At 46.1% G+C, this 21,662-nt stretch overlaps 1 protein-coding gene across 1 annotated transcript; it reads right to left on the reverse strand.

The window, feature by feature from the left end:
• Positions 1 to 448: 448 nt before the first annotated feature.
• On the reverse strand, positions 449 to 18,851 carry LOC117671188 (gonadotropin-releasing hormone II receptor-like). The gene is made up of 4 exons (XM_087880686.1): positions 17,913 to 18,851; positions 6,391 to 7,347; positions 4,278 to 4,482; positions 449 to 2,813 (listed from the first exon to the last, which is right to left on the reverse strand). The coding sequence occupies exons 2-4, from the start codon at positions 6,940 to 6,942 to the stop codon at positions 2,362 to 2,364; spliced, it is 1,209 nt and encodes a 402-aa protein (XP_087736812.1). The 5' UTR covers positions 6,943 to 7,347; positions 17,913 to 18,851; the 3' UTR covers positions 449 to 2,361.
• Between the last annotated feature and the right edge of the window lie 2,811 nt (positions 18,852 to 21,662).

Below are 21,662 nucleotides of genomic sequence, written 5' to 3' on the forward strand. Positions count from 1 at the left end.
AGGAAGAAGAAGGAAGATAGGAAAAAGAGAAAGGCAGGAGATGGGAATAAGGAAGGAAGGAGATGGGAAGGAGAAGAGCGAAGGTAGGAAGGAGGGAAGGAAGGAAAATAGGAAGAAGGGAGGAAAGAGGAGAAGATGGGAAGGAGAAGAAGGAAGATAAGAAGGAGGGAAGGGTAGGAGATGGGAATCGAAGGAAGATAGGAAGGAAGGAAGGAGATGGGAATGAGAAGAAGGAAGGGAAAATAGGAAGGAGGAAAGAGGAAAAGATGGCAATGAGAAGAAGGAAGGAAGATAGGAAGGAAGGAAGGGGAGAAGACGGGAATGAGAAGAACTAAGGTAGGAAGGAAGGAAAATAGGAAGGGAGAAGGAAGGTGAAAATTAATTTCAACTCACCCCTTTAAAGGCCAGGCGTTTGTCATGAATATTAAAAGAAAGAACTGACATTGAGGAGTTTTTAAACTCTTTATTTTTATTAAGAATCATCCAGCCAACCAAAATATAATATCAGTGGCAAATCAATTTATTTCCGAGATACACTATTAGGAAACAAACCTTTTAAAGCAGCCATTTCAAGAGTAAATTCAGGACCTGTTACAGGTAGTTCTAGACTTATGACTGTAATGGAGCCTGCCCATTATGGGCGCAAGTCAAGACAGTCGTTAAGCAAGGTGCTCACTTGATCATCTCATGCACAGTTGAGCCCAAAATTTCTGTTGCTAAGTGAGACAGTGGTTAAGTGAGTTTTGCCCCACTTTCTTGCCACCGTTGTTAAGTGAATCACTGCAGTTGTTCACTTAGTAACACGGTTGTTAAGTGAATCTTCCCCATTGACTTTGCTTTTCCGAAAGTAGCAAAAGGGGATAGCGTGGGACACTGCAACCGTCATAAGTACAAGCCAGTTGCCAAGCCTCCCAAAATTTCATCATGTGACCATACTCAAACCAATGCTAAATAAAACATGATCAAACTATCATTGTCAGATAATGGTTGTTAAGAATGTTAGTACACGTCCGTGTAGTGTAAAAAAACTTCCCTGTGCAAACATTCTTAACAAACTAACATTTGACAATGATAGTTTAACCATGTTTTATTTAGCTATTTAGTATTGGGTTTTTTTCTGCAACGTATTCAGGTGTTTATCTAGGGGCTTCTGTTTAGGATCTCTGGCATTTAATGATCTCAGTTTGGAAACTTGAGCACTCGTGAAAAGAAGGACCAGGGGAGACAGGATAGCAGCTTTCCAATATTTGAGGGGCTGCCCCAGAGAGGAGGAAGGGGGAAAGCTATTCTCCAAAGCACCCGAAGGCCAGACAAGGAACAATGGATGGAAACTGATCAAGGAGAGATTCAACCTGGAAATAAGGAGGAATTTTCTGTCAGGGAGAACAATCAACCCAAGTTGCCTTCAGAAGTTGTGGGAGCTTCATCCCTGGAGTCTTTCAAGAAGAGACCGGACTGCCATCTGTCAGAAATGGTGTAGGGTCTCCTAGTTGGGTGGGGGGTTGGACTAGATGACCTCCAAGGTCCCTCCCAACTCTGTTAATCTGTTGTCTGTGTTGCACTTAAGAAAGTTTTTCCCTGGCTGCAAAGGTGAAAAACAAAAAAGAGTCACAGAAGGGTGAAAATATTTCTGGCTCCCCCTCCTCCCAAAAATTTTTTTATTAAAATACTCAAGTCTGGAAATACAGTTCAAGGCCAGTTCAGTCACACTGTCATGGAATTTTTTTTATTTTTATTTATCAAATGTGTATGGATGCCCATCTCAAGGATGTCTCTAATTCATCAGATGAGACACTTCTGAATCAACAAGGATGCTCAGATTGCCTCGGAAGATGGCCACAGACAATGACAGCTAGTCCTCGTCTTACGACCATAATGGAGCCCAAAATTTGTTAAGGGAGTTCTGCCCCTTTTTATGACTTTTCTTGCCACGGTTATTAAGTGAATCTGGCTTCCTCACTAACTTGGCTTGTCAGAAAGTTGCAAAAAGGGGATCACATGATCCCAGGACGCTAACCGTCATAAATATGAGTCAGTTGCCAAGCGTTTGAATTTAGAATCGACGATCATAAATGTGAAAAATATTTTTTAAAGACAACTTTTTTTCAGTGCTGTGGTAACTTCGGTCACTAAATGAATGGTTGTAAATCGAGGACTGCCTGTATTTTTCCCAATTGATTCAAAAGTCACAGGTTAAATCTCACAGGATCATTTAATCTGAGCCTCGAACTCATTTCTGCATTGCTTTCAACTCAGATATGGGTCATAATTTGATTTTTTCCCCTTCTCTTTCTGGAAATATTCCTGAATCGGAATTTATCGGAAAGGAAAAGTGGGCCAGCGGTTTGAGAGTTGGCCGTTTCAGACGCAGCTCTCGGCCACTTTCTCCTTCCTGGCCCAGGCCAGTTTTGGACTACGGGGAGATCCTGGTTTGCATGCCCAGTGGACTACCATCTCTGGCCTGGGGCCGTTGCTCATGCTGGACGCCTGTCCAGAGGCCATGCGGAGAGACAGCGCTTTGGCCAACTTCTTGCTGGTCCGGTAGCGTGAAGAGCAGAAGCAATAGACGAGCGGGTCGAGGCAGGTGCTGAGGAGGCCGAAGAGGAAGAAGATGTGGCCGAGCGAAGGGGGCACCTGCTCCCGGGTCAGCATCTCGGGCGAGAACCAATACCAGAGGCCCAGTAGGTAGTAGGGCGTCCAGCAGGCCACAAACGTCAGGACGGTGATGGCCGACATCTTCAAGGCGCGGATCCGGATTTGGGGGATGTTATTGCGTGAACAGCGCAGGTGGACCTCCCTGGATTTCGGCGACGCTGCGAGAGAAAGAAGGAGACAACGATAGAGCCATGTTTTAGGGTTATGTTGTGGCCTGTCGGCCGCCGGCCCCTCCAGCAGCCGAATCAGAGGAGGAGGTGAGGGAGTCAGGGTCAGCTTCAAGGCAACCTGAGAGCTCCGAGGGGGAAGAGGGAATGGAGTAGGCAGAGAGAGAGAGACAGAGGTGGAGCCTGGGCCGTCCGTCAGCCCTCAGATGGAGAGTCAAAGGTCTGGAGGTGGCTGATGAGGAAGAGGAGGAACAGTGCCAGTGCCTGACGTGCGGATGTGCAGAAGGCAGAGGAGAGGAGAGCAGTGGAAATCTATGGGCCGGTCCTTGGGACGGAAGAGCCACCGCTGCTAGCGAAGCCCCACAACTAACTCTGGGGATAAAAGGCAGGGGGCAGAGAGGAATAGACGTGTCAGACAACTATTCATCTCCCGGCCGGATGGACTTGTTAGCCTGTGGTGGGAGAGAAACTTTTTGCCGGGGCTGCTGGCGCTCCTAATAAAGGAATCATTGCTTCGACTACAGAGGGTTTGTATGGGGAGCTGGGTCAGGACAGGTTAATGATGGGTTCCTGAACAAACCAGAATTGGTTCCATTCGGAAAGGACCCCGAGCCCCAAGGAAGCCAGCTGTATCTGGATGCTATGTCCTTCAAGAGCCTAATGGTAAAGATGCCAAGATAGAAACTGGAAGACAGGAGTTCTAGTCCCGCCTTGGGCATGAAAGCCAACTGGGTGACTTTGGGCCAATCACTAGGAAACGTGAGTTCTAGTCCTGCCTTGGGCATAAAAGGCAGCTGGGTGACTTTGGACCAGCCACCAGGAGATGCTGAGTTCTAGTCTCGCCTTGGGCATGAAAGCTGGCTAGATGATTTTGGGTTAATCACTAGGTGACGTGAGTTCTAGTCCTGCCTTGGGCATAAAAGCCAGCTGGGTGACTTTGGGCCAATCACTAGCAGACGGTGAGTTCTAGTCTCGCCTTGGGCATGAAAGCTGGCTAGATGATTTTGGGTTAATCACTAGGTGACGTGAGTTCTAGTCCCGCCTTGGGCATGAAAGCCAACTGGGTGACTTTGGGCCAATCACTAGGAAACGTGAGTTCTAATCCTGCCTTGGGCATAAAAGGCAGCTGGGTGACTTTGGGCCAATCACTAGCAGACGGTGAGTTCTAGTCTCGCCTTGGGCATGAAAGCTGGCTGGATGATTTTGGGTTAATCACTAGGTGACGTGAGTTCTAGTCCCGCCTTGGGCATGAAAGCCAACTAGGTGACTTTGGGCCATTCCTTTTCTCTCAGCCTACCTCACAGGGTTGTTGTGGATAAAAAAAAGGAAGATGGAGAACAATATCTACCAACTTGAGCTATTTGTAAAAAACCTTCTCCTTGCAGCTGACCATGCCACCCTCTGCCCTTTCCAGGGAAGCCCCCCTGCCCGCCGGTGCATGCCGAGAAGCCTCACCTGGCGCTTGGGTCATCATCCTTGACATCTCGATCAGGATGCGGGAGTAACAGAGCACCATAACCAGCAGGGGCACCAGGAAGAGGCAAGAAAAGGTGAACATGTTGTAGAGGGTTTCCTGCCAGTGTGCCCCAAAGCTGCCCACCGTGGCACATTGGATGAAATGGGTGGGCTGGGACCGGCTGGCCGTGTGGAAGACAAACATCTGCAAAAAAAAAGAAAGGCCGTTTCCCACACAAGACACACACACACAAACACAACATTAAGGTCTAGATTTCAGTTCTGGTTAGAGCAAGCCTTGAGGTAGAGTAGTGTTTCTGAAGTGTGGCCCCTTTAAGACGGGTGGACTTCAACTCCCAGAATTCCCCAGCCAGCATAGCATTTGTATTTGTAAAAATAATAAAGGGAGGATTCAAATAAATATAGGATAACATTTCATAGCCTTATGTTCGTAGCTTACAAATATGTAAGTAAAAATGTATACATAGAAAACCATAAAATATATTTATAAATATATATTTTATCAATATCGCCATATTTATATAGATATTTATAGATGCTTGTCTGTACATACCGGTATTTAAAAAATAAAATAACGAGTTGGAGGGGACCTTAAAGGTCTACTAGTCCAACCTCCTGCTTGAGCAGGAAACTTTGTCTATAGTCTATATCAGAGGTCTTCAAACTTGGCAGCTTTAAGACTTGTGGACTTCAACTCCCAGAATTCTCCAGCCAGCATAGCTGGCTGGGGAATTCTGGGAGTTGAAGTCCACCCGTCTTAAAGGGGCCACGCTTCAGAAACACTGCCTTAAAATATGGTTGCCTAAACTGCATCTTCCTCATCAAATGCTGGAGTCCCTCTGAGGGAGATTTCTAAATTAGATACATGTAGATGTCAGAGAGACAAATACAGAGAGACAGGCGGAGAGAGAAACACCAGAAAGAGAGAAAGATAGAGAGACAGAGAAAGGATGGAAGGATAGATGGATTGATAGAAGCATGGATGGATAGAGGGAGGGAAAGACAGGCAGGCAGACAAGACGGAGGGAGAGATGGAAGGATAGATTGAGAGATACGTGGAGGGAGGGAGGGAGAGAGAGAGAGAGACAGATAGAGATAGGATGATAGATACGAGAAAGAGAGAAAGATACCATGGCCTACACAATTTCTGACAGATGGCAGTCCAGGCTCTTCTTGGAAGCCTCCAGGGATGAAGCTCCCACAACTTCTGAAGGCAGCTTCTGTTCCATGGGTTGATTGTTCCCATGGTCAGAAAATTCCTCCTTATTTCCAGGTTGAATCTCTCCTTGATCAGTTTCCATCCATTCTTCCTTGTCTGGCCTTGGAGAATAGCTTGACCCCCTTCCTCCTCTCTGGGGCAGCCCCTCAAATATTGGAAGATGCTCTCCTGTCTCCGCTGGTCCTTCTCTTCACTAGACCAGCCAGGCTTAGTTCCTGCAACCGTTCTTCCTATTTTTGAGCCTCCAGTCCCCTCATCATCCTGGTTGCTCTTCTCTGCACTTTTTCTTAGAGTCTCAACATCTTTTTATAGTGTGGTGACCAAAACTGGATGCAGGACTCTAGGTGTGGCCTTACTAAGGCTTTATAGAGTGCTATTAGGACCTCCCTTGATCTTGATTCCATCCCTCTGTTAATGCAGCTTAGCATTAGCTTTTTTGGCTGCCGCTGCACACTGTTGGCTCCTATTTAACTGGTTTTCCACTAAGACTCCAAGATCCCTCTCATAGTCCCTGCTATTAAGCCTGGTTTAACTCAGTTTGTGTGGGTACTTCGCATTTTTCTTGCCTAAGTTTAAGACTTTCCTTTTCTCTACACTGAAGAGCCAAGGTGGCGCAGTGGTTAGAGTGCAGTACTGCAGGCTACTTCGGCTGACTGCTAGCTGCAGTTCAACAGTTCGATTCTGACCGGCTCAAGGTTAACTCAGCCTTCCTTCCCTCCTTCCGAGGTGGGTAAAATGAGGACCCAGATTGTTAGGGGCAAGAAGCTGACTCTGTAAACTGCTTAGAGAAGACTGTAAAAGCACTATGAAGTGGTATATAAGTGCTATTGCTATTGAATTTCGTTTTGTTAGATAGATATGGGTTCTACTTACCTGAGGTACTGCTAGGAGGAAACTGAGGGCCCAGGCCACACAGAGCATTGCCTTGTTCTTCCTCTTGGCTCTGCTGACCCTCAGCGGGTGCAAGATGGCTGCCCAGCGGTCCAAGCTGATCACTACCGTCACAAAGGAGCAGGCGTACATGGCCACCAGCTTGAGGAACATCAAGAGCCGGCAGGCCAGGTCGCCGGCGTACCACTGAACCGTCACATTCCACACGGCATCCAGCGGCATCACCACGAAGGTGACCAGGAGGTCAGCAGCGGCCAGATTCATGAGAAGGATGCGGAGATGTGGCTTGCGTTGAAACCTCTTGGTGACGCTCCACAACATGGAGACGTTGATGCTGGTGGAGCAGAGGAAGAGGACCACGGTGAGGGCTACGCGGATTTTGGCTGCCGTGGAGAACGTGGGCAGTTGGGAGCTGGTCCTGGGAACCTCGCTCGGGCTGAAGATCTCATCCACGCTGTTGGATCTGCCATGGTCCCAGAGAGTGGCGTTCATTGGCTCGGCCAACGTCAAGGCTTCCCAAGAAAGGAAGAGCATCCTTCGCCAGAGAGGTCCATCAGCTGGACCAGGGCCTCCCACCCAGGAAGGGTCCCCTCTGGTTCTCTGGGAAGTCCTACTTTTCGAAGAGCTTGGAAGAAGCAGGAGGACATGGCTTCCTACTCAGACATAGCTGAGGAGATCATCTGATAGGAGTCCTTCTTAAAGCTGGTAGTGATTCAGGAGGTCAAGTTGACTTTGGTCTCCCACCAGAAAGATGTCCTACTTGGAAGATATCATTCTTTATTTGGGATGCTGGGTCTCCATGGCGAAAGGGGGAGGGTACCTTAGTCCACATCGGTGGCCGGGAACAGAAAAACAGTCAAGGGTGTGCCACTGTTTTGACTTCTTCTGGTGGGAGCCATCTTCAGCCTCATCCAGGGGTACTGAGGCCACACAACACACCTGCAAGGGGACATAAGCCAGCTCTCTTTTTAGTTGATTCCACCAGCCCACCCACCCCTATTTCCAAAAGTGTTGAAATCAGTGGTGGGTTGCTCCTGGTTCGCACCGGTTCGCAAGAACTGGTAGTAAAAATTTGTAGTAGTTCCGAGAACCGGTAATAACATTGGCTGGCCACGCCCCCGAACCGGTCCCTGGCCCGGTCGCCGCTCACTTACCCTGCCCACCTCATCAGAGGCTTTTTTTTTTTTTTTACTTTTAAAAGCATTTCCTCTTCAGCGGAAAAAATGCTTTTAAAAGTAAAAAAAAAAGCCTCTGATAATCGTGCGGCTCAGCTGGGAACGTCAGAGGCTTTTCAAAGCATTTTTTCTACAACCTCTTCAGCTGAAGAGCTGAGTTGCCTGATCGGCAGAGGCTTTTCAAAGCATTGTTTTCTGCAACCTCTTGGAGGAGTACTACCAAGAGCCTTGGTAGTACAGTGGTCTAAGGCACCCTGTTATTAAGCTGGTTATTAAGATCAGCTGCCTGCAATTACTGCAGGTTCGAATCTCGCCAAGGCTCAAGGTTGACTCAGCCTTCCATCCTTTCTAAGGTAGGTAAATTGAGGACCCAGTTTGTGGGGGCAATAAGCTATAAATATATTTATACAAAGGATGAAGGCTATTGCTGAGCACATTGTAAGCCGCCCTGAGTCTCCAGAGAAGGACGGCATATAAGTCAAATTTAAAAAAAAAAAAAAAAACCCTCTTAAGGTTGTAGAAAAAATGCTTTTAAAAGTAAAAAAATAAAAAAAGTAGGCCATGCCCACACAGTCACATTACCCCCCCACCAAGCCATGCCCGCAAAATAAGCCACGCCCACAGAACCGGTAGTAAAAAGTTTTAGAACCCATCCCTGATTGAAATGCAAAGCTGGGGTGTTTCCATGGCGATGAATACCCTTCACTTCTGGACATTGTGGGGCAGGATGAAGATCAGAAGTGTCCAACCTTGGCAACCTTAAGACCTGTGGACTTCAACTCTCAAAATTCTGGGAGTTGAGGTCCAGCAGATTCTGAGAGTTTGAAGTCCACGAGTCCACCAAAGAAGTCCACAAGACTTGGGGACTTCAAATCCCAGAATTCCCCAGCCAACCATACTGGCTGGGGGAATTCTGGGCATTTAAGTCCACAAGCCAAGATTGGACACCCCTGATGTAGATGTAGGTTGAGGAGCTTTTAGGAAACATGGTTAATCTCTTGCTTGGAAGAGAGTCTGCAGTTTTTCATAATAAAATTTGAAAAGGAAGAAGATCCGGTTGAAGAATGTACAATAAAGTGGGCGAAGGATATTGGTTATAATATGCAGATGGATCGGTGCAGGGGTGGGTTCTAAAAATTTGTTACTACCGGTTCTGTGGGCGTGGCTTGGTGGGTGGGTGGGTAATGTGACTGGGTGGGCGTGGTCAACTTTTTTTTTTTTACTTTTAAAAGCATTTTTTCTACAACCTTAAGAGGTTGCAGAAAAAAATGCTTTTAAAAGCCTCTGATGATCAGGCAACTCAGCTGGGATTGCCAGAGGCTTTTTTTTTTTTTATTGCAAAAGTTTTACAATTACATTTTCACCCCCTTTTTCCCCCCCCACCCCCCCCAAACTTCCCAACCTCCCTAACCCTCCCTAACCCTCCCCTCCCCCCAGACTTCCCTATAATATACTCATACTCATAAAGAACCCTAATATAACACTTATATATAAACTTGAACCCCTCCCTCCCCTGTATAATTTTTCTCTTTACCTCATTACATTAAAAAATTTCCAATACATTATTTTCAAATAAAAGCTATTTGATACTTTCTAGTTTGATATTTGTTCTGAATGTATTCTATCCACCTTTTCCATTCCCACTCATAAGTCTCTTGTGAACAGACTTTTAAATATGCTGAAATCTTCGCCATCTCTGCAAAACTGGCCATCTTCAAAGTCCATTCCTCAATAGTGGGCAAGGCTTCATTCTTCCAATATTTACCTATCAACAATCTTGCTGCTGTTATCATATACAATATCAATTTTGTTTCACCCAATGTAAAACCCTTAACTATACCCAATAAAAACAGTTGTGGAGAAAATTGAATTTTTTTCTTCAAAACATTCTGCATGACCCACCAAATTTTTATCCAAAAAGCCTTAACTTTCCTACAGGTCCACCAAACATGATAATACGTAGCATCCAAACATTCACATCTCCGCCAGAGGCTTTTAAAGGCATTTTTTTTCAGCCAAAGAGGCCGTAGAAAAAATGCATATAAAAGTTTAAAAAAAAGCCTCTGATGAGGTGGGCAGGGCAAGTGAGTGGCGACCAGGCTGGGGACCGGTTTGGGGGCGTGGCCAGCCAATGTTATTACCAGTTCTCCAAACTACTACAAATTTTTACTACCAGTTCTTGCGAACCGGTGCGAACCGGGAGCAACCCACCACTGGATCGGTGGGAAAATTTGTGGTTCAAACTGTTCTGACCTAGGCTTCCTGATATAGTAAAAAGCACACAATTAGTCCCAAAAACCTTTTTTTTAAAAATTTTAACGGCTGTGAATTCCTTTCATTCACAGCACGTGCTGAATCACCAAGAGTTTATGGATAGTCCAACAGAAGTCTGCCACAGACCTTTGGATAAGGCTGGTAAACACCCACCTTTATCTTCTTCGACATGTTGCCAAAGACCTAATTGGTAATTATCTTGGCAAGGCCACATGGAAACACAGAGTCAAAAATGGAGCTTCAAAGTACAAAATGACACCATCGACAACGTTGCTTCCTGCAAAGGCCTACGTGCCTTTGCTCGTCCTTTATGTCTTATGGGAGGGGCCAATCATCTCCAAGCCTTACTCCCGAGTCGTCCCTTTTGTTTTAACTGTTCTTGCCTTCTGGCAGCTCTGTGCATGCATGCACTAGGAACAGGCTCCCCCTGTTCCTCTGCCTCTCTGATGTCAGACTCTGGAGGCTCCGGAGTCCGCACGTAACTCCCTGGCCCCATCTCTGCCTCTGACGCAGAGCCCTCGTCTGGGCCTTCCTCAGCCTCCAGGACTGGCCCATGTTCTTCCTCAGCCTCATCGCTGTCTGACTCTGCTGCCAACTTTGCAGGCTGCTGGCGGACCACAACAACTGTATCTATCTATCTATCTATCTATCTATCTATCTATCTATCTATCTATCTTCTACAGTATCTATCATCTATCTATCATCTATCTATCTTTCTATCTTTCTTTCTATCTATCTATCTCTATCTTCTACAGTATCTATCATCTATCTGTCTATCTGTCTGTCTGTCTGTCTATCTTTATCTTCTACAGTATCTATCATCTGTCTGTCTGTCTGTCTATCTCTATCTTCTACAGTATCTATCATCTATCTATCTCTTCTACAGTATCTATCATCTGTCTGTCTGTCTATCTGTCTGTCTCTATCTTCTACAGTATCTATCATCTATCTATCTATCTATCTATCTATCTATCTATCTATCTATCTATCTATCTATCTTCTACAGTATCTATCATCTGTCTGTCTGTCTATCTCTATCTTCTACAGTATCTATCATCTATCTATCTTTCTATCTTTCTATCTATCTATCTCTATCTTCTACAGTATCTATCATCTATCTATCTTTCTATCTTTCTATCTATCTATCTCTATCTTCTACAGTATCTATCGTCTATCTGTCTATCTATCTGTCTGTCTATCTCTATCTTCTACAATATCTATCATCTGTCTGTCTGTCTGTCTGTCTATCTCTACCTTCTACAGTATCTATCATCTATCTATCTTTCTATCTTTCTTTCTATCTATCTATCTCTATCTTCTACAGTATCTATCGTCTATCTGTCTATCTATCTGTCTGTCTGTCTATCTCTATCTTCTACAATATCTATCATCTGTCTTTCTGTCTGTCTGTCTATCTCTACCTTCTACAGTATCTATCATCTATCTATCTCTATCTTGTACAGTATCTATCATCTATTTATCTATCTAACTTCAAAGGGCTGAAATTTATTTCACCGTACGATCTTAGCAAGGAGTTTTATCCAACAATGCGTCATTGGGGTATGGACCCCAGAGAAATGATCTACAATTTATCAAGGCCCTTCAAATGCAAGTAATCCACCACTTACGACTATTAAGGTTTTAAGTTGTAAAATGAGTTGGTCATGTGACTGACCTGACTTTATTACATTTTTTTGTGGTGGCCTAGTCATAAAAGACAAGGAAGTAAGACAAGTATGAGGACTTCTGCTGTGGGCAAGGGGGTGGACTAGAAGACCTCCAAGTTCCCTTCCAGCGCTAAGTTTCTATGATTCTATGACTACAGGTAGTTCTCAACTTACAACAGTTCATTTAGTGACTGTTCAAAGTTACAACTGGGAAAAAAAATGACTATTTTTCATACTGATGTGAATCTTATAGCATCCCCGTAATCACAGGATCAAAATTCAGATTCTTGGCAACTGGCTCATACTTATGACCATTGCTATGTCCCAGGTCATGTGTGATCCGCTTTTGTAACCTTCTGACAAGCAAAGTTAATGGGGAAACCAAATTCATTTAAAAACCGTGTTACTCACTTAACAGCTGGCAGGGATTCCCTTAGCAAACGTGGCAAGAAAAGTCATAAAATAAGCAAATCACTTAACGAATGTCTCACTTAATAACATAAAGTTTGGGCTTAACTGAGGTCGTAAGTCAAGGACTTCTTGTATATGATTACTGCTGTGAGATTACAGCACAATTGAGCCCAGAATTTATGTTGTTCAGTAAGAAATTTGTTAAGTGAATTTTGCCCCATTTTACGATTTTTTTATTGCCACGTTTGTTAAGTGAATCACTTCCAGTCGTTAAGTGAGTAACACGGTTTTTAAATGAATCTGGTTAACTGAATCACTGCAGTTAGTCACACGGTTGTTAAGCGAATCCAGCTTCTCCATTGACTTTGCTTGTCAGAAGGGGATCACGTGACTCCGGGACACTACAGCCGTCATGGGGATGTGTTGTGGCCTCTCGGCTGCGGACTCTCCGGCTGCTGAATCAGAGGAGGAGGAGGAAGAGGAGGAGGCGTGGGAGTCAGGATCAGCATCAGGGCAACCTGGGAGCTCTGAAGGGGAAGAGGGAATGGAGGTGGCAGAGACAGAGGGAGAGAGAGGCAGAGTCTGGGCCAGGGGTGAAACGTAAAATGTGTTACTACCGGTTCTGTGGGCGTGGCTTGCGGGGGGGGTAATGTGACTGGGTGGGCGTGGCCAACTTTTTTTTTTTTTTTAACTTTTCAAAGCATTTTTTTCTAAGCATTTTCAAAGCATTTTTTTTCTAAGCATTTTCAAAGCATTTTTTCTAATGCTTTGAAAAGCCTCTCTGCCAATCAGGCAACTCAGCTGGGATCGTCAGAGACTTTTCAAAGCATTTTTTTTACCACCTCTTTGGCCAAGAGATTGCAGGAAAAAAGTGCTTTGAAAAGCCTCTGACGATCCCAGCTGAGCCGCACGATCATCAGAGGCTTTTTTTTTTTTAAAAAGCATTTTTTCTAAGCATTTTCAAAGCATTTTTTCTAATGCTTTGAAAAGCCTCTCTGCCGATCAGGCAACTCAGCTGGGATCGTCAGAGACTTTTCAAAGCATTTTTTTTTACCACCTCTTCAGCCAAGAGATTGCAGGAAAAAAATGCTTTGAAAAGCCTCTGATGATCCCAGCTGAGCTGCGCGATCATCAGAGGCTTTTTTTTTACTTTTAAGAGCATTTTTTCGTCGGAAGAGGTTGTAGAAAAAATGCTTTTAAAAGTAAAAAAAAAAAAAAAGCCTCTGATGATCGTGCAACTCAGTTGAGCATGGGGGGGGAGGCGGCACAGGGATTTTTGCTACGAACCACCCACCACCATCGCTACCGGATCTGGCGATCCGGTCCGAACCGGCAGCATTTCACCCCTGGCTTGGGCCGTCTGTCATCCCTCAAATGGAGAGTCAACAGCCCCCAGGTCTGGAGGTGGCTGATGAGGAAGAGGAGGAACAGCTGGGTCCAGTGCCTGACGTGTGGAAGTGCAGAAGGCAGAGGAAAGGAGAGCAGGGGAAATCTATGGGCCGGTCCTTGGGATGGAAGAGCCACCGCTGCTAGTGAAGCCCCACCCTAGGATAAAAGGCAGGGGGCAGAGATGAATAGATGTGGCAGACAACTATTCAACCTCTGGCCAGCCAGACTAGTTAGCCTGCGGTGAGAGAGAAACTTTTTGCCGGGGCTGCTGGCGCTCCGAATAAAGGAATCATCGATTTAACTTCAGAGGGTTTGTCGTGTTCGGGGAACTCGCTCAGAACAGGATGCTAAAACGGTCATAAGTGTGAAAAACGGTCCTAGGTCACCTTGGTTAGTGCTGTTGTAACTTCAAACGGTCCCTAAATGAACTGTCGTAAGTCGAGGACTGCCTATAACACAGAAATGGCACAGAAATGGGAAGATTCGACAACACACGACCCTCAATGGCTGTGGAGGTTGACAGATTTTGCCGAAATGGCTCAAATAACTTCTCTGATGAGAGAAAAAGGCTGACTATTGGGGGCGAGTCATTGGCCCCCCACCGAGAGGGCTCACAACTTAGGTGTCCTCCTGGACACGCGGCTGTCTTTAGAAGAGCATATGACAGCCGTGACCAGGGGAGCTTTCTATCAGGTTCGCCTGATTCGCCAGTTGAGTCCCTTTCTAGATCAGGACTCCTTACGCACAGTCACTCATGCCCTCGTCACTTCCCATCTGGACTACTGTAATGCTCTCTACATGGGGCTCCCCCCCCTTTTTTTTTAAAATTTTTTATTGAAAATTATTAAAAAATACAGAAAAAATATAATAATATGGATAGAATTGCAGAGAGTAATATAATACATATAGAGTTTTAAAGTATCAATTTTCGCCTGGAGAAAGTACAAACTTCCATTAAGCTGACTCATCAAAAGAAAGAAAAGTTTAACTAGAAAAAAGAATTCTCAGTTGTCATGCAATACTCCTGTAAATATTTATCCACGTTCACATTAAGGTTAATATTTTCATTTTTCTTAAGATTTCTTTTCTTTTTTTTTTTTTTTTGGGACAGATGGTATGCTTGGCTGCAAAAAAAAAATACATGGGGCTCCCCTTGAGGTGCACGCGGAGGCTCCAACTGGTCCAGAATGCAGCTGCGCGGGTGATATTGAGAGCAACATGGCGCTCACATGTAACACCCCTCCTACGCGAGCTGCACTGGCTCCCAGTGGCCTTCCGAGTGCACTTCAAGGTGTTGCTTCTTACCTTTAAAGTGCTCCATGGCTTAGGACCTGGGTACCTACGAGACCACCTTCTGCAACCGATAACCTCCCACCAACCAGCACGCTCCCACAGGGTGGGCCTCCTCAGGGTGCCATCACTAAAGCAATGTCGACTGGTGGTTCCCAGGGGGAGAGCCTTTTCTGTGGGGGCACCTGCCCTTTGGAACAGGTTACCCCCAGGGATACGAATGATCCCAGATCTTCGCACTTTCCGTCGTGCACTTAGGACCTTTCTGTTTCACCAAGCCGGGCTGGCATAAATCTCTTCTAATTGTATTCTTAACCGATGAACCAAATTGGCTTAATCATCTTATATTCACATTTTATAAGTATGTTATTTTATCTGTTCACCGCCCTGAGTCCTTCGGGAGGAGGGCAGTATAAAAAATAAATAAATAAATGAATAAATAAATTACAGTATTTCCAAGTGAAAGCCTCTATGTGGAGATTTTGCATAAGAAAGGATAATGATTTTGTGACTAATGGTTTTATGGTTAGAAAGAACAACTTAGAGAAAGAAGGGAATTATGTTGAAATCTTGGAGAGAGAGAGAGAGATCGGTTTAAAATTGTACAAATAACTGCCGAGTAGAAAGATCAGAAGCCATTTCTTTATATATATTTCTGTTTCATGCTTCCTGTTCTTTTATTTTCTTTTTTCTATGTTCTTTCTGGGTGTTTTTTTTTAACGTTTACTATATATTTTTTATTTTCTTTGAATGTATTTCTTCTTATCTATCTATCTACTTCAATAAAAATATTTCTTTAAAGTGCCAAAGTTTTTTGGGGTGGTGGGGAAGACAGAGAAACAATGAAAGGATGGAGAAGTACTGAGGGGAAAAAAAACCAGGAAATGGTGAAATATGTATATGTCAAGGCAGTAACAAGTAATAGTATAATAGGTTTGGAAGGGACCTTAAGAGGTCTTCTAGTCCAACCCCCTGCTCAAGCAAGAGACCTTAGACCAGTGTTTTTTAACTTTGGAAGTTTGAAGATGGGTGGACTTCAACTCCCAGAATCCCCCAGCCAGTGCTGGGGGATTCTGGGAGTTGAAGTCCACCCATCTTCAAGCTACCAAGGTTGAGAAACACTGCCCTAGACCATTCCGGACAATGGTTGTCCAGTTTCTTCTTGAAGATCTCTGGTGATGGACCAGTCACAACTTTTAATAGATTTAAGAGATTAACAGAGTTGGAAGGGACCTTATAAGTCATCTAGTCCAACCCCCCGCCAAACCAGGAGACCCTACACCATTCTGGCAGATGGCAGTCCAGTCTCTTCTTGGAAGTCTCCAGTGATGAAGCTCCCAGAACTTCTGAATAACAGAATAATAATAAAATAACAGAGTTGGAAGGGACCTTGGAGGTAATCTAGTCCAGCCCCCTCCCCCACCCAAGCAGGAGACCCTACACCATTTCTGACAGGTGGCAGTCCAGACTTCTTGAAAGCCTCCAGGAATGAAGCTCCCACAACTTCCAAAGGCAACTTCTGTTCCACTAGTTGATTGTCCTCACTGTCTGGAATTTTCTCCTTATTTCTATGTTGAATCTCTCATTGATGAGTTTCCATCCATTCTTCCTTGTCTGGCCTTCAAAGGTGCTTTGGAGAATAGCTTGGCCCCCTTCCTCCTCTCTGTGGCAGCCCCTCAAATACTGGAAGATGCTCTCCTGTCTCCCCTGGTCCTTCTCTTCCCTAGACTAGCCGGGCCCAGTTCCTGCAACCGTTCATCGTATATTTTAGCCTCCAGTCCCCTAATCATCCTGGTTGCTCTTCTCTGCACTTTTTCTAGAGTCTCAACCTCTTTTTTATAGGGCCCCCTTTCCTCTTCTCACGTTCAGACCAGGGGTGAAATGCTCCCGGTTCAGACCGGATCGCCTGATCCGGTAGCGATGGCGGTGGTGGTTCGGAGAACCGGTAGCAAAAATCCCTGCAACACCCCCCCCCCCACTATGCCCAGTTGAGCCGCAGGATCATCAGAGGCTTTTTGTATTTTTTTTACTTTTAAAAGCATTTCTTCTACAACCTCTTCCGCCGAAAAAATGCTTTTAAAAGTAAAAAAAAAGCCTCTGATGATCGCACGGCTCAGCTGGGATCGTCAGAGGCTTTTCAAAGCATTTTTTCTACAACCTCTTGGCTGAAGAGGTGGTAAAAAAATGCTTTGAAAAGTCTCTCACGAGTTGCCTGATCAGCAGAGAGGCTTTTCAAAGCATTAAAAAAAATGCTTTGAAAAGTTAAAAAAAAAAAAGTTGGCCATGCCCACCCAGTCACATTACCCCCACACACACACCAAGCCACGCCCACAGAACCGGTAGTAACAAATTTTACATTTCCCCCCTGGTTCAGACCAAACACCCTCCTCTCCCAATCCTGCAAACACTCTGGAAAGAGTGCAGAGAAGAGCAACAAAGATGATTAGGGGGCTGGAGACAAAAATATATGAAGAACGGTTGCAGGAATTGGGTTTGTCTAGTCTAGAGAAAGGAAAGATTAGCGGGTGGCATGGTGGGATATTCCAGTATTTGAGAAGCTGCCACAAAGAAGGGGGGGAGGTTTCAATCTATTCTCCAAAGCACCTGAAGGCAAGACAAGAAGCAAGGTATGGAAATTAATCCAGGACAGAAGCAACCTGGAACTAAGGAGAAAACTTCTTAACAGGGAGGACCATTAACCAGTGGAACAGCTTGCCACCAGAAGTTGTGGGTGCTCCATCGCTGGAGGCTTTTTAAGAAGAGTCTGGACAGCCACTTGTCTGAAATGGTATAGGATCTCCTGCTTGAGCAGGGGGTTGGACTAGAAGACCTCCAAGGTCCCTTCCAACACTGCAATCCTGTAATTTCTTTTCCATAGTTGATATCTTGCCTTGGAAACAAGGTAGGTTTACCCAGTGGAAATGCTAAGCTTTGTATTAACATAACTAAAGGCTGAATGCACACATCTGTATACAAGTGTACTCAGCTAGGTGGCTAAGACGCTGAGCTTGTCGATCAGAAAGGTCGGCAGTTCGAATCCCTAGTGTCCTGCGTGAGCAGGGGGTTGGACTAGATGACCTCCAAGGTACCTCCCAACTCTGTCACTTGTCACTGTAGCTACCTCCAGGTTTCAAAGGGATGCCTCGGTTGTCACGCAGCTCTCTATTTGGAACAAGGTCCTCCGCAGAGGCACAAACCTGTTCTGTCCAAGGAAAGGGAATAGCCCAGTAAATAAAACGACTGTCGGAAGCGAAATATTTTGCTTGACATCCAAATGGGACACTTAGCCAGTACTTACCGTCTCTGCAGGCTGGTTCTGCCTTCTTTTGGCTGCTGAAGCAGATGCAAAAAAAGACAACAACCCCCAAAAAAAGGGGGGGGGAGAAACGACAAGAAAGTGTCTCTGTGTGTGTGCGTATGTGATTCCGTGGCTCACCGGCACTCACCGTCCTGCCACCCGTTTTGTGGTTGTGGGTTTGTGAAGGTCACTGCAGGCACGCTGCGGAGTGCTTTGTCCTCTTCCTGCTTCCAGCTTCCAAGAATTTTATTTAAAGGTGCCTCTTCCTTTTCCATTCTCTTCCAATCACGCAGACGGCGACCCATCTTTCTCCCACCGGCCACTGGCAATCTGGTTGGGTACCAGATGCTGTTCTGGGCAGGACAGGGGCCCCTCGCGGTGGAGAGCCTCCCCCCAGCCATCTGCAAAGCTCGGCGGGGAGGAAGACGAAGGGCTCCGAATTTGGAAGTCCCCCTCTTTGCCACTCTTATTTTGGTCGTTTTTGAGTGGGGAAGTGGCAGGGAAGCATGGATCCGGCAGGGTGAGCCTTAACCGAAGCATTAAGGCCTCCAAGGAGCATCATTTCATCACGCATCTCATTGGCTCAGCGTGGGCTCAAATGAGGTCGGCAGATGACCTGTGGGAACCGTCTCGGGAGACAAGAGGAAAGAAAGGAAACCAGAGAGAAAAGGGGCATGGGAAGCCACTGAAAGAAAACGATTTCGGGCTTGCAAGATTCTGTTCATCTGAGCTCAGTTAGAAGATATTGTCTTCCTTGGCTGGACCAGGGTTTCTCGCCCTTAACAACTTTTAAGATGTCTGGGCTTCCAACTCCCAGAATTCCCCAGCCAGCTATGAAGTCCGCCCAGCTTAAAGTTAGTTGCCAAGTTTGGAAAACACGGATGTAGTCTGTGACTGAGCTGGCAAGGAAGTGCAAATTCATAAGGATTTGGTCCCTCGCTGGGAACACAAGAGGACACGTCTTCTGGTCGACGATGTACCAACAGATGAGACTATCGATAGCTGTGGGGCCCTTGGTGCTCTCTTGAGTTTGGTTGTTTCCTTGCAGGCGTTTCATTCCCCAACTAGGGAACATTATCAGTGCTGGAAGGGAGTTGGGTTTGAGGAGGAGGAGGAGGAAGAAGAGGAGGAGGAGGAGGAAGGAAGGAAGGAAAGAAGGAAGGAAGAGGAAGAGGAGAAGGAAGGAAGAGGAGGAGGAAGGAAGGAAGGAAGAGGAGGAGAAGGAAGGAAGGAAGGAAGAGGAAGAGGAGAAGGAAGGAAGAGGAGGAGGAGGAAGGAAGGAAGGAAGGAAAGAAGGAAGGAAGGAAGGGGAAGAGGAGAAGAAAGGAAGAGGAGAAGGAAGGGAGGAAGGAAAGGAATGAAGGAAGAGGAGGAGAAGGAAGGAAGGAAAGAAGGAAGGAAGGAGGGAGGGAGGGAAGGAAAGAAGAAAGGAAGGAAGAGGAGGAGAAGGAAGGAAGGAGGAGGAGGAAGGAAGGAAGGAAGGAAGGAGGGAGGGAGGGAAGGAAAGAAGAAAGGAAGGAAGAGGAGGAGAAGGAAGGAAGGAGGAGGAAGAAGGAAGGAAGGAAGGAAGGAGGGAGGGAGGGAGGGAGGGAAGGAAAGAAGAAAGGAAGGAAGAGGAGGAGAAGGAAGGAAGGAAGATGGCTGCGGTGTCCTTAATGTTCTCTAAGCCTGGTGATTCTTTTGCAGGCGTTTCATTACCCAACTAGGGAACACCATCAGTGCTAGAAGAGAGTTGGGTTGGAGGAGGAGGAGGAGGAGGGGGAGGAGGAAGATGGCTGTGGGGTCTTTGATGTTCTCTGATGGTGATTTTCTAGCAGACATTTCATCACCCAACTAGATAACATCATCAGCGCCAGCAGGGAGTGGGGTATGCTCTCACTTTATGTTCTAGAGGCTTGCCTTGTCAGTGTTGGTGGGAGTGACCATGTCCTTGTGGAACAATGCTCCTAATGTTTACAAAACATATAATGGGCAGCAAGTGATTCTTTTCCACTCGACCATAGACAGAAAGTGCCAGGGAGTCCAAGGAAGACGGAGCCCATAATTTCCTTCCTCTACGCTCATCCAACACAGAACTCTTCTGAGGTTGCAGGAATCTTGCAGGAACCTGGGACATGCTGAGCTAGCGCCCAGAAAAAGGGAAACCTAAGTTGGGGTGTTACGGAAGAATCGTGGTGGCTGTTTCTTGAACGAGCAAATCCCACAAGGCAGTCATATCATGAGCATGCCCACAACAACATGGTCTCTAAACTGCGACTGTGTCATGTGTCCCCCGAGGAAGAAACACAAAGTGTCACACAGTGCAGTGGTAGGTGGAAAAGACTGTGAAAGATGGAGCGAAGAGAGCTGATAGATAAGAGACAGCTTAGCCCTCAGCTGTACAACGGGTTGAAAAAGAAATTCTGAAGAAACCCTCCTTAGCTTCCCAAGGATGTCAAACAGACGATGGGAGATTTGTACTTTCATACTTGTAAAATTCTGTTAATGTATAGTAGCTTTAGAGCAGTGGCCCCCGCAACCTTTTGGGTGTCAAGGGACCGGTTCTGTGGAGAGAGGTTTTTCTGTGGACCGGAGAGGGTGTGGTTTCACATGCTGCCTGAATCCTGCAGATGGGGCTTCGCTCAGACATGGGATTCACTTACCTCCCCTACTGGTTCACAAATGTGAGGGCACGCTCACCTTCCACGCATGGTCAGGCTTCCACACTTGCTCACACGCACGCCTTCTGCGCACGCGGACGGCCTCCAAAACATGGCTAAATAGGATGAGCGGGGCCTACCGCAGTTGCCGCTACCATCTGAATCCCACCACTGGCTTCTCTTGTTTCTGTGGCCCGGTTTTTGGCATGCTGCAGCCCGGTGCCAGACCATGGACCAGGAGTTGGGGACCTCTGCTTTAGAGAACCGTTAGATAAGAGGCAGCCCAGAGCTGCATAATGGGAGGAGAAAGAGGCTCAGGAGGGACCCTTCCTAGTTTCTCAGACTGTAAAAGAGACGGTGGGAGATTTGTATTTTCAGACTTACAAGATTCAATACAATATTAATGTAGCTTTGGATAAGAGAAGTAGTGGGATTCAAATAATTTAACAACCGGTTTGCCCAGAGTCAGGTTGGCTGTCGTGGCCCATCCCCGTACTCCAACTCCACTGCACATGCGGGATGAGCCTCCGTTGACGGCCAACCTGACCCTGGGCAAACCGGTTGTTAAATCTCCCCGCCCCCCGCTATCAAAGTGGATCATGGGTGCTGTGCTGCAATGGAAAAACGGGAAATGGAGTGGCCGGCATGAGGGAAGGAGGAAAGTGGCCTTTTCCTTCCCTTGTGCCTGCCACTCCGTTGCCCGTTACTCCATTGTAGCACAGCGCCCAGGATCCACTTTGATAATGGGTTGGGTGTAATTTAACAACCAATTCGTCCGAACCGGTGCGAATCAGCTGAATCCCACCACTGGATAAGAGTCTGCACAGCCCTCAGCTGCATAACAGGTGCAGAAAGAGGCTCAGAAGGGAACTTCCTTAGCTTCCTAAGGCTGTAAAACAGACGCTGGGAGATTTGTATTTTCAGACTTGCAAAATTCTGTTAGTGTAACTTTACAATAAAATAAAAGTAGCTTGTCTGGTTGTGTTGTGTCTGGTCTAGCTGGTAAGGCTGACACATATTGTGCTAATGTGTCTTTTAAGTTATCAGTAAAACCACCGCAATTTCCCTCTCTTTCTCCATCCCACACAACCACACACTCACCCACAAGGAC

This window comes from Pantherophis guttatus, chromosome 18 (assembly GCF_059756535.1).
Source record: "Pantherophis guttatus breed Tessera chromosome 18, ASM5975653v1, whole genome shotgun sequence".
NCBI lineage: Eukaryota > Metazoa > Chordata > Lepidosauria > Squamata > Colubridae > Pantherophis > Pantherophis guttatus.